This window comes from Acanthisitta chloris, unplaced genomic scaffold (genome assembly GCF_000695815.1).
Source record: "Acanthisitta chloris isolate BGI_N310 unplaced genomic scaffold, ASM69581v1 scaffold7287, whole genome shotgun sequence".
NCBI lineage: Eukaryota > Metazoa > Chordata > Aves > Passeriformes > Acanthisittidae > Acanthisitta > Acanthisitta chloris.
The window spans coordinates 55,899-69,201 of NW_008684213.1; the positions used below are offsets into that span (position 1 = coordinate 55,899).

The 13,303-nt window shown below is 37.6% G+C and overlaps 1 protein-coding gene across 1 annotated transcript in view; it reads right to left on the reverse strand.

Annotated features, from left to right (window-relative positions):
• The window catches only part of LOC103806538 (estrogen-related receptor gamma), a gene marked incomplete at its 3' end in the record, with an annotated part of 77,244 nt that overhangs the window by 54,762 nt on the left and 9,179 nt on the right, over positions 1-13,303 (reverse strand). Inside the window, exon 2 of the mRNA XM_009079244.1 lies at positions 10,093-10,209. Within this exon, the coding sequence (XP_009077492.1) occupies positions 10,093-10,209 (117 nt within the window). The remainder of the gene's footprint in view (positions 1-10,092; positions 10,210-13,303) is intronic.

A 13,303-nucleotide genomic window follows, 5' to 3' on the forward strand; every position in this document is an offset into this window, starting at 1 on the left:
ATAAAAAAGCAGGAAATTAGAGAAAACAACTGGGAACACAATGGGATGGACTGCTAGCATTCAGAATGCTTTCTGACTGTACACACCTCCCTAGAGAGGAACACCAACATTTGAAGCCTTCACACTCTGCATCCAAATGCTTCTCCTAACTTCATTAAACAGCCATACTTAAGAATTCTTCATAACAAGTATTTTAATTGGAGATGAGCTGAAGCATCTTTCCAGGATGGATATCTCCAGCAATACCAGAATGCCCAGAAGGAAATACAGTCATACAGCCTAACTAGTACTCACAAAATAGTGAGTCAGGTAACAAGAACCTCAAGAAATTAATGATTCCCTCTCCCACCTGGCCAGAAAAAGACTGCCTGGAGGATATGTGCTTGCAGCAACTATTTCTCATCAGCATTCTTCTGATACAATTGTGGCATGGAAGAGGAAAATGAATAGAAAATCATGAAAGTAAGATTAAAAGAGAAGAGAAAAGAATCTTATGTCATCTTAGCTACTCTGTGGCTTTGTTCTCTGATTACTGCATTCCTTTGCATCTCACCACACAAGACCAAGCAATGGAGCATGCAGCACGCTCTGTCAGACGAAAAGATCAGCAAAGACTATGGCCGTGCACACCAGACTCAGAGGTGCTCCAGCTTCTCCTTTTGTCTAAAATACAGTCAGAGATATGTATGTTGGGGTGATGCTCTTGAGAGCTGTTGAAAAGGAGGAGCCTATTCAGTCTCTCTATAATAAGATTATTACTCTAAGAGCTTCCCTTCTCAGCCCAATTCTTCACCTGAGGTATAATTTACCAGAGATTTTTCTAGTACATCTTTGAACTAGAATTCATAAAAGCAATAAATTAAAACTAGTATTTGAAAACAGCTTTCTACTTTTAAGAGTAACACTATTTTGATACTTAGCAGTCTTTTCTGTCTTGAAATTGGAAGCTTAAAAGCTTTAACTGAAGTTTGACAGGGAAACCAGCAATTGGCTTGTTAACTTAAAAATCAGTTCAGAGCAGGACCTCTCCTAACATTCGATAATCATGGGCAGGTACCCTCAATCTGGATCCAAAGCACATTTATGCCATCTCCTACGTCATGTTATTTTGTATAACTCCACAAACTATATCCAGAAATACAGTAGTTCTCATGATGTAAGACCAGTAAATTCCTCTTCCCAATGGAACCATGAGACTGGCCACGCAATGAAATCTAAGGTGGCCATTTCTTAAGCTTTCATTGAGCTACAGAAAATATGAAAATAAGACAGAGCTTAGGAACTGCGGACACTGGAGAGCATCGCAAACCCAATCTGGCAGACTGTCATGAAAAGCAATGTGTCTGTACAACTGTTGAACAAATAATATAAGACTGATCCGTTGATTGATTCAAATCAGAAGAAAAGACACAGCCTGTCTTCAGTCAGTCACCCCCAGGACTGAAAAGGAATATTAGAAAGAGACATAGGGCGCTGGTGAAATAATTTTTATAGTGCTGACTAAAAATGACAAGAACAGCACTGCATGGACCTCTCTGCTTGGCTAGAAAAGGAAAAGAAAGAAGGAGACAAAAGACAAGGATGATGGTCTTGTATTATTTGTTGATTCCTAGGGTCTGCACATACTCAGCATGCAGCAAGTTATCAACATTCTCTCTTCTTAGTAAAGCAATTTTGCTGCAAAACATTTACCGCACACCAACAATTCTGCAACTAAGGGCACAGACTGCAGTCAAGCTGGATATAGAATGGTATCATGCAGACTTTCTTTTAGAAAGTATTTTAATTTTTCTAAATTAAAAATTTTAATAATTAACTGTTTTAATGTGGACAGCAGTAAGACCCTATGCAAGCGAGTTGTGTGGAGTGTTGATTTTGGACCTCCCACACTAAAACTGTAAATCAAATTGATGTCTGATCTTATACCTGATGATCCTGAGAACTAAAACCAGATGCTTAAGAAGAGAAAAACAGATAAACGTATTACTTTGTTGGAACAATAAAGAGCAAACAAGAAAACATTGATATTATTCAGCAAGTGAATATATTTAACATAGCTTTTGTTTGACTTTCTCCACAATCATCTAACAAAAACCTATTGAGGTTTAAAATAAAGCTAAGTTTCCCATTTATAAAGATTCATAGCTATATTAAGTCACTATTATGTGTGCACCAGACTCCACCCATAGTTTCCCTTTTTTCTGTCATACAAATTCCCAAAGAAAAAGAAGAATGAAGAAAACAGAAAAGGCTGGTTAGATGAGATCTATTACTAGAATAGGTAGTAAGCATGGCAAAATTTGAACATAAGGACAATTCACTGCCACAGATCACATTTCAGATTTCAGACTGTTGACTTTCAACCACAAAAGCCACACTGCATACTGCAAATGGAATAATATTCCAGCCTCACATAAGTGACTCAGTGAGTAGAACTGACAAAGGTTCACCACTGGCAAAAACACCACAGCTTATAAACGGGCAATGACTGGTCAGAGAGAACACTGTGGCTTAGTTACATTTATGTCCCAAAACCCCTGTTGAGCCTAACATTATTTATTTTTTGGTAGGATATCAGAGATTTAGAAGTGTGAAATATTTGAGGGATAGCACTATATGGGGTCAGAGGTAACAACTGCTGTTGGAAATTTTAGTGCTTCTCAAAACATGCTTTGACAGAGTGAAGAGGCCAAGAGAGTTCTTCAACCTCCGAATTTTTTTAGTGCCAATCCACTCCAAGCAGCAAAAGTCTGCCTGTACATCTGCCATGTGGGTTCTAGTTACCAGCATTTTTTTTACACAGAGAAAGTCTTACTGGGGATATACAAGTGCTGTCCAAGTAAGGGTGAAGTAAAGGGTGAAGTAAAATACAGAAAGAGGCTGGGTCCAGAGTGGCACTTTAGAGGTATGCATATGCATCACTGTTAAATGCACCTTCTATCAGAGATGCTACACCTATTCCACTCAAGCAGAGGACGTGCAAATATCCAAGCAGCACAGAGAAAAGTGAAGAATACAAATATCATTGATGGCACTCTTTACAAAATCACCCCTATATAATATAGGACAGGACCTATGTATAAGAATTCAAGTGCTCTGCAATAAATGGCAGTGGCACATTGATATACGTGTTTATGGGTGGCACAGACCAAGAATGAAAGGCAGCTATTTGTCTGGGAGCTCATGGGAAAAGATGCCATATCATACATACTTCAGACTTGTCTCTACCTATCCTTATCACTTATATTGCTGTCACTGTACTTTCAGTGTATATGCAAATGTTCACAGAGGCTAAATCCACTGAACACATTTTTTCAAAAATGGAATAATAATTTCTAGAAAATTAGAAAAATACTGCTTCCTTATTTTGGGATCAAAAGAAGAAATATGACAAATGAGGACCTTCAGTTAACCACCTCAAGATTATGATGAGGAAATATTAGTACAAAGTGATTAATTTTTAATAGTACTCCAATTTAAGTAGACTCATGAATCTGCAGAACCTACTCCATTCTTTGCAATTCTGAGGAAGTAATAGGCAAGGTATGTGTGCTAAGAAAAATACTGTAGAATTCCCATTAAAAAATCTATCAAACTCACTATTTTCAATAACAAAACCACATAGTAACTATAGGCCAAAAGCATTCTTCGCTTGCCTGACCCTGGAAACAACTGCTGTCACTGGGATTCTCACCAGTGACAACTGTGCGAGCAGACTCAAGCCGAAAACCTAATCTCAAGGAAGTAGAGATGAGCAAGCCAGCAAACTGTTTTGACCTCAGATTTGCAAATGCTAACACAAAAAACCCTCTACGTTTATAGATCTGTGTAAAGCCAAGAAATGTAAATAGTTCTCAGTCTCAGACATATAAATGATACTGTTTTCTCTACATTCACTCCATACCTCCTCTTTTATGAAGGTGGTATATTTGTACAAAGGGACAACATCAAAAACATAATTGTATCTAGAAGGAGAGAAATTTTGTTTCAAGACCAAGCCCAGTGAATTGATAGGACTTCTCTGTTTTATTCCCAATGACATTATAGGGGCCAAAAATACTCAGAGACAGAACATAAACCAGAGTGGCACAATACTGCAACACAAGCACCATGAGAACTTCTCGAGAGGCTGACAGCTGGTCTGAGCTGTAGGTATTTCTGTGTGATTTCTAAACTCAGAAAGAATATCTACATCTCTGAGATTTGTCTTTTCTTGAGTATTTTTCTAATGGATGAATAGAAATGCTAGTTGCTTGAGCTCACCATAAGCACTAATTTGCAGTTGAATAGTTTGCCCTTCCTCATCACTTACAGAGAGTGGATAGTCATGAGCCATGTTTTAGAGCAGACAAATTGGGCTGTCAGTTCTAATGTGTGAACTGGGCTATCAGGTCACATTTTGGTTAGCAGGAAAGAGGTCTACTTATGAACACCAACAAAACTTAGAGATTAGTTTCTATTGTTTCCAAGGAGATTTACTAGGTCCCAGTATATATTAAACCTAGCACAGGTTGAATGAAAAAAGAAAGGGAGTGCAAAGGGAAGAGGGAAAGAAAAAGGGGGAAGGAAGAAATAAAGGAGAAGGGAAGGGAGAAATGAAAGGAAGAAAACTGGGGAAGGGACAGAAGGGAAAGGAGGAGGGATAAAGGGGGAAAGGAGAGAGTAGAAGGGGAAAAGAAACACTTTCAAAAAATGACTGCACTAGAAACCAAACTCCCTCATAATACACTGAAACACAGAAGAGAGCTTGTATTTGGAAGAGACTTCAACAGAGGACACACTGTGTTATCTCTTGATGTTGTAACACAGGAGCTTTGTTTAATATCCTGCATTAGTGGAGGAGCTCCTTAAGTCTAATATTACAATAGAGAGCATAAGAACTATCACCGAGGTCAATGCTGCTCTATTAACTGTCATCCTGTACAGAAATACTTTCCTTGAATACCATTAATGCTTTCTTCTTTCCTTTGTTCTACTTTCTGAAGGCAGCAGAAACTAAAACTTCCTCCACAGTAATTTCTTCTTTCTTCTTGGCAAAGTAATGGTATTAGACTTGTGAGAGAAATTTACCTAGGCGATGTCTTATGCACGGGTCTTCTCAAAAGAGATGTTGTTAGAAGGAATCCTATTAAGCAGGCTTTTTCATTAGCCTTCAAACATAGGTGACAACACATTTTTAGTCATAAAGAAGATTGCTTAGTTTTATTTATTATTTTGAGACAGAATCCATTAATCTGCTCTTCTGCATATCACGCATCTCTTTACGTAAGAGTGAATTCAAGCAGCCTGTTCTCCTTGCTGTATCGGATTCATTTTCATAGATTGTCAAAACCAGAAAGGATCAATATGATAGTTTAATCCGATCTGCTGCTTAACACAAGCCAAAGATGTTCATACGGTTATCTTTGCATAACGAACTCAGTAATTCATGCTTCAAAATACACATACCTCTTTTTTAAAATGTGAATTAATGAAATCTTTCAAAGTGCAAAGCAAAAATAGTTTAGATAACCCCGATTTTAGCACATTAAGAAAAAGTTTAACTTATGTGTAATAATCTTCTGATTCTTGACATGACCATCTAATACATATACGCATTTTTTAAATGGTCAGTAATTGCTTTTATTCAGATCACTGCTGATGGAAAAAAAAAAGTACAGAATTTCTTTACAAGGCAGATTCTAACTACTGCCTTACCACTGCCCTAGGGATGTTGAGGCCACTTTGAGGGACTGTATGAAAGTGTTTTAAAAAACCCAGGCAAACTAATGAATGAGAAGTGTTAAGGGCTACTCAGCGAGAAGGGCAAGCATAATATGCTAACTGCACTGCTGTGATGGGAAGGGTTACACTCAGTCAGCACTGCCAGGTTACAAGCTCAGAGAGTTTCTATTCGTTTTTAGAGCCTGAATGATGGCTAACATATGAGCAACAGTAAAGATTCATAGACATGAAAGGGTATATTGCTGATTTCCCCATAGCATAGATTGCTAAGCCTGCCAAATGAACAGCAATCTAAGGTAGCTCCAAGAGCTTCCATTAGTACTTGGTGAGGATCTGGCTTCCCATTTGTAATTGCTGGACAAATTAAACTGGAATTCTGTCGTTCTGCCTATTCAAACTGAGTACAAAGTGACTGATGATAATTGGTAAAGGGTAGACATTCATAAAGAAAATATAAACATACTTACATGAACAAATTCAAATTTTCTGCCATTTTATTCTGCCGTTTGAAAGGCCAAACTGATTATAAATTAACAGAACTGAAAACTAGGGAATGTCTTAAAAGTGTTCAATTTTTAAAAGTGCAAATTGTTTTATGTGTCTCCCTGTACCCTTTTAGCAATTGCAATATTCTTTAAAGAAATCTTTAGGGATACATTTGAAAAATTTCTCCCTAGACTATGCAGGAATCTTTAATGTTGTTTCATCTGTTCCCATGAAACGAGAGATCCACCAAAATAAAACTGCCGTCAAAGAAATTGTATTTCGGAAGAACCAACTGTGATCCTTGAAAATCCAATTTTTCTTAATACTGACACACAAAATTAGAATTAGAAAACTTTCTTTGAGTGAAGTGTATTCTGAGGTGCTGCTAATAACCATTATGCAGCAAAGTAAATGAAAATATGACACCCTCATATTTGTCATGTGCTTAAAATAAAACCTCATTTGCTGAATGCTTCAGTATAAAGCAAAACACACACCCAAAAAGCATACACACACACAGACTTGTGTTTTCAAGTAACAGTCCATGGGTTAAACCAAAATGATGTGTTCCCCTGGATCAGCCTGTAGTAACTTTCTTGGGATACTTAATTGGAAGAGGCAGACAGGAGCCAGGCCCTCAATCCCCACCCAGCTCAGCCCAATATGACATTGCTTTACTGTTCCTTCTCTGGCTCCTGGCCCACAACTTATAAATCGTTAAGAATCTTGATCTAGGTTTTGCTGGCTATGCCCCATTGACATCCTTGAGAATATGTACAGAAAATCCCCACTCCGCCCTGTATTATACGTGACCAGAAATCAAATTCTCTCCCAGGATTTGACCCCAAAACACAGCCCCAAAATCCTAACACTAGGTCTCTCACCGGAACACTGGGTGAAAAACCACCATTATCTTCCTACGATAAATGATTTAACATTCACATGCCATAAAGGAAGCCACTCAATACATCTGCTATAAGTGGTTTTGGACCTTGCTGTAGAAGCTAAACTAAAACTCATAATCTTTTAGCAGGCACTGTGATTTTTGTCATGAAATTTATATGACAATTCCCAAAATGACAGTGTAATAAAGTACTTTCAAATGTGAGGGGAAGCACAACATATGATAATTGTTTCACTTCAGATTACACTTAAAAACTGTTTATTAATGAAAATTTATAGAAGAAAACTCCCCACAAACAGCATAAGATTTCTGGAGAAGACACACCCTGGCAGATGTGCAGTTCTTGTAAGGAATGCGATGCTCCTCTCAAAGCTGCTTAAACTTGATTTTATTTCAGGTCTGCAACTAAATTTTTTTCTAAATAGATTTAGGCTGTCAATTTCCAGGCATGCTGTGCCATCAGCATGTAGAGACTGCTGTGACAAACGTAGAGGCTGCAGCAGCAAATTTTATTATAAACTGGTAATTGAATTGAACAGGTTTACATTTGAATAGATTTACTGCGGCATGATCTCTGACATGCTGCATGGGCCTGAAATCCTTGTCTGTACATAAAGAAACATTTAAGATACAGCAATAATTACTTCAGCTTATTTTAAAGTCCATGCTAATCAATAAATTTATACCACTATACGCATGAAAGAAGTCAGTGTATCACATTTTTCATTCTGTACATAAAAAGCCAAAAAGTCATACCCAGACTTTCCCACAGGTAAAACCAACACCTGTCTCCAAAACTACCTTCCAAGAAGAACAGAAAAAAAAAAATCCTTATTACAAGTACAGTCCTACAAGTGTACTGTGAATCAGTATGGTTTCCAAAGTAAAGAGGTCACTAAAGGGGAAAAGAAAATAAAATGCCCTTATAAGTTCTTGCAGGTTGTCCTATTAGGCAGTAGATAAGCAATGTCTGAAAAGATAAGGTACCTCTCCCCTAAAATAAAAGACTCAGTAATTAAAAATAAGTAGAAATCTTACTGTGTTTTGACAGAAAAACCTCATACAAGTGGATGAACTGAGATGTGCCCAAGAGTGAGGCTAAGAAAGAAACCTTCTTTCCAAAGCAATTAGTTATTTTGTCATTATAGAACATTCAGGAAAAGGTATGTACTCTTAGAAATTCCGATTAAGAAAACTTGTGGGATTGATTTGAATCCATAGACAATGAACATTCATACAAAAAAATGTGAGTTACAACGTACACCTGAATTGTCTAATCAGTTATCTCTGTTATCAAAATTGTATGCAGAAACATAGTAAATCTTCACACAATTTTGGTAACTGAGAAAATTACTCATTTGTAGGAATGTCAACTTCCTCGTGCAGTCCCAGAAGCTGCACTCAGCCTAGATTTTTAAATATATATGTTAATGGATGTGCAATGGTGCCCTCAAAACTTAAAAGAACTAAATCAATTCATCTGTGTGTACTCTTGCTAGCACTGTTTCATTTCCAAACAAGCTGCTCAATATATCTGTATATTAGGTTACTAGTGATATGGGTCTTAACTTACTAAAAAAAGATGCCCTTTTCAAAAGGTGCCGTACCCAGACATTCCTTTCTTTCTACAGTTTATCTAAGCATCATTATTTCACTTTTAAGGAACTGCTCCTAGTGGTCAGTTGTATGAGGATTTTGGCAAGTAAGAACCTTACCATCACCACTGGAAGAGAGGGTCAAATCCTGCCGTTCTTACTGAGGCAAAATCTCCATTGAATCTGACAGGAGTTTTGCTCAAGTAAGACTGAGGACAGCAGGATTTGGCTCACAGGATCATAGCATCTGCCAAAGCAGTTGCACAGAACAAGGTTTATTCTTAGTAAGTATAATCCAATAAGAATATGTCTGTAGGTGCGTGATAGGCCTAATTTGTCCATCATCTCTCCACTGGACTATGTTGTTCTTAGATTTTACCCTGATAGCTGTATACTTAAACCTTTTTTAAATTACCATCAAACAATGTGCAAAACTCACCCAGCCGAGTTTTTAAGCACTAAGCAAAATTGCATGGGACGATTTTGAAGTAGTTGCTTAACACAAAATACTCTCCACCGGATACAGTATTAAGAGAACATTATATTGATTTCATTTTAAATGTTTATCTAGTTCAGAAGTCCATTACATCTTTCTTGGTGGTAAAAGTGCTCTACAATAATAATGCATACAATACATGCAGATAACAGTGTACATTTGCATATATGCTAACAACAAGACAAGGGCATAGCAGGCAACCAAGATTTGAGCTGCCTCTTTCTGTACCATAGATGTTAGAAAAATGAATCAGGTTCCAGGTGAGATAGCACTCTTGAAAACATTTTATTATGTTTACCTGTTATTCAATTTCTTCAAAATATAACTGATGAATTAAAACATTCAACATATACTTACAGTGAGGGGCCGGGGTTCTCACATGCTTTCAGAAAATACCATTATTTGCTCCAGTGTAGTTACAGTAACTTCAGTACACATACTCACTATTTACACTTGTTTATTTGAGAAGTAACCCTTTTGTTTGTCCTGATGACATAATTAAAAACAGGGAAAAGATGGCATGGAGTGCATTTAGTTCTTCTGCCAGAACTGGGACAGACTAAGAGTGGATAAGGCATGGAGGAAAGAAATCTTTGAGAATTCTTAAGATTATTCTTTCAGTTACCTACTGAAGAAGATTGAATGTTGGGTGCATTTTGCTGTACTACACAAGATTAGAAATATTCCAGAGATGATGAACTCTATGTGGATAAAGCATAATTCAATATCTTAGAAGCAGACCATCAGAAAGAGCAAGTACACATGAAAATTAAAATTGCCTTTATAGTAACTGATTAGAACACTCACCAGTCTCTTTTCTTTCCTGATTGACCTACAGTTGTTGCATGTGTTTGCAGAGAGACACATATTGACTTGGTCAGTCTTACCTTCTTTCAGCATGCCAACTTTTAGACACTTCATGAAGCGGCAGGCTTGGCAGGACTTGCGTCTGCGCTTTGTGATTTCACATTCATTTGTTGCTGGGCAGCTGTATTCTATGTTACCTGAAATGCAACATACAGGAAAAGAGGTATTCAGAGTCACTGACCAACCAACACAATGGATATACTCATACTATTGCTGTTGTGTTCAATTTTGGAACTTTTCAAGTAGAAATTAATAGTTGAGGTAAAAGATGAGGGCTTTTATCTTTTTTTTCCCCACTCTAGACAGATAGATGAAAGACGTATATACAAAAACAATTAATGAGAGTCTGTGTCCAATTCCATAAATGGTCCCTAGCAAAATCTTTCACATAGGCTATTCCTGGTGGTACAAGGTAGAAATTTTATCATTTATTTTCTGTACCAAGCCACATGCTTAGGTTCCTAGTCTGAGCACTCTTCATTTTCCTTTTCTGCCAATTTCATTACTCTTTCTTTGCCTAGGATATGAAAAGAAGACTGTCATGCCTTACTGCACAATCAACTGTAACAGGTACTACAGAGTTTCACCCTTCTGCTTCCACTACAGCAGGCACAGTGTATCAGGCAGGGCTCACTGGCATTACTGCCTCTACATCTAGCAATTCTACAGCTGCCAGGACAGATATCTCCCCCAGGACATGTCCCCTTCCCTCCACATTTTAGACTGAGTTCTTGTACTGAGAGGCATCAGGAATAGGATCATTCTTGCCAAGCTGTGAGACTAACAAAAAGTGGGAGAGATGCTTGTCTCTGCTTCTCCTTCTCCCAACTCCCCTTAGGGCCAAGAATAAGCTAGATCCTTAAGTGTGAGCCCTCGTGGGCAAAGCAGTGTCTTCATTTATTTATTTTTTTTTTATTACTGCTTAGTACATACTATTTCTCCTCAAAAAAATAAGGTAATAAAAGCTTGTGAATAAATGTGTAAAATACATACGAGTAATATTCTTTACATTTTTTTAAAAAAATCACATCTTTGCGCATCCAAATGGGAGAATACTTGTTCTCTTTTGCCCTGGTACCACTGCACTTTTCATAAAACAGCTTAGCTCAGCTTACTCTTCTGCCCAGCTATGCATCCTATTGCCCATGACTACATTCAGCATGACAGACTTTGCGGCAGACAGAAGCTGCAACAGGAAACTGACTTTTAAATAAAGTATCTTCCCCATCCGGCTGTCAGATCTTGCTTTGAAGGTATTTCTTTATTTTCTAACCCTTTCCCCCTGTGATTAAGTGCATTAGTATCTTAATGAAAATGCATTCTGTTTATTGCCCTCTTGGGAAGCAAGAGGTCACCACACCAAATGCATAAATTGTCATCAGAGACAGTCCGAGCATAATTGCAATTTTGCTGCTCCATGTTTGCTGCACTCAGGGTCCGTCAAAGTCCCCTGAAACATGTGCGGGTTCTAATAATTAGCATAGAGTCTGCCTGGGACCACAGCATTGATGAAATATTTCAGAGTTAATCACACTTTGTAAACACTGATTTATATTGACTACCTTTCTCCAGACTGATGTCTCCTCATTAAATATCACATTAGTGGATTGCAGGATTGCACAAAGACTCAAATGCTCAGCAACTGCTAATTCAACAGGAAGCAATACTTAAACCACTTACATCTATTGAAAATTGGTTAAGCATTTATGATAAAGGAGGTCTGCGTGGTGCAATGTGCATTCTGCCAACACAACTAGCATACACAGAACAGCCTTTTCAGACCTTTGCAGGCTTTCTTCCTCCTGGACATTGCTGCATGACTGAGTCAGCAATGCTGGTGAGCAAAACAGATCTGGGTATGTCTGAATGCTATGGCTCTTGTTGACAAAAACTCAAACCAGTTTAGTCCTCTTCCTCTTCCTTAGCTCCCATGAAGAAAGCTAGCTAAGAAACTGAAGGACATGGTGGGTAGGAAATCCAGCCTAACAATTCCTGTGAAACTCTTTCTGGTCTTTACAATACACATTACCAAAGCTGGGAAATAACACTTTTGGAAGGATACATAGAAAACGATGGTAAGGGCAAGCTTAAAAGAAGTTTCACATTATTCTCTCACTCTAACAAGGCATTCTTAGTAAAGCACAACCACTACATAGGAAGACCTTCAAAGCCTTTCACAAATCATATCTGATTAACTTCATCATATTATAGTAATAAATGTATTATCATCCCTATTTTTAAAAAAAAGAAACAGGGAATCAGAAATGCTTTGTACAAGGTCAAAGATATCTTTGCACAAGGTCAGAAACGATCTTAATCATAAACAAGATTGAGACTACAGCGTAGAACTTTAAGTAGCAAAGCTCTGTACCAAGGCAGGTGGAGCACTCCCACTGTAGCCAGAGTCCTTGTGCAAAGGCACAGATGACAAAAGTACAGATGTCAACACCAAAAAATAGCATTCAAAACCAGAAAAATATATGCGGGATTGCACATTTCCTTAAGTAGACAATTCTAATCCATACCCTGATATTTAACATTTGCACAAACACTGCAACAGTCTGTAGCATGCAGCACATTATGCCTAAGGTAACTTATTTTTTCCTGCAAACTCTTGCCATCTAAAGAACTCTAGAAAGAGCTATTATTCTAGTCATTCAGATTCCAGTACTTTAGCTTAGAAGAGGAATATCCTTACAATTTAGGCTGGCTTACTTAATGAATTGCATTTTACAGCAGATGCTCAATCTTCATTTTTGATGTCGGAAAATAAACTTTGAAGATGTTGCAAAGAATTCTTCCAATGAGCTAAGTACTTATAGTAATGGCAGCAAAGATCCACATCTCACCAACAGCCATAGCTGGTTCCCCTAAAGTGTTTCAGCATTTTAGAATATGGCTACACTGCAGTAAGTCTTCAAGGAACTAACATTTTGTCACCACTTCACTATAAATGCAGTGGATATGTACCTATAGATATATATATATATAATATACAAAATGTGTTTTACCTAGTACTCAAAGTATTAGTGGATATATTTTTGGCAAAAACCCCCGAAGTTTACTGCATATTTCAGGTCATTAGAACACTCATAATTTCTTATTTACTTCTATACATGAATTTCATAGGTACACTCCACTCAAGATACTCAGATCTCCATTTTATTTCAATGAGGAAGATCCAGAAGGAAACTCTATCATTTACTGGACTACTGCATAATGGCTGGGGGG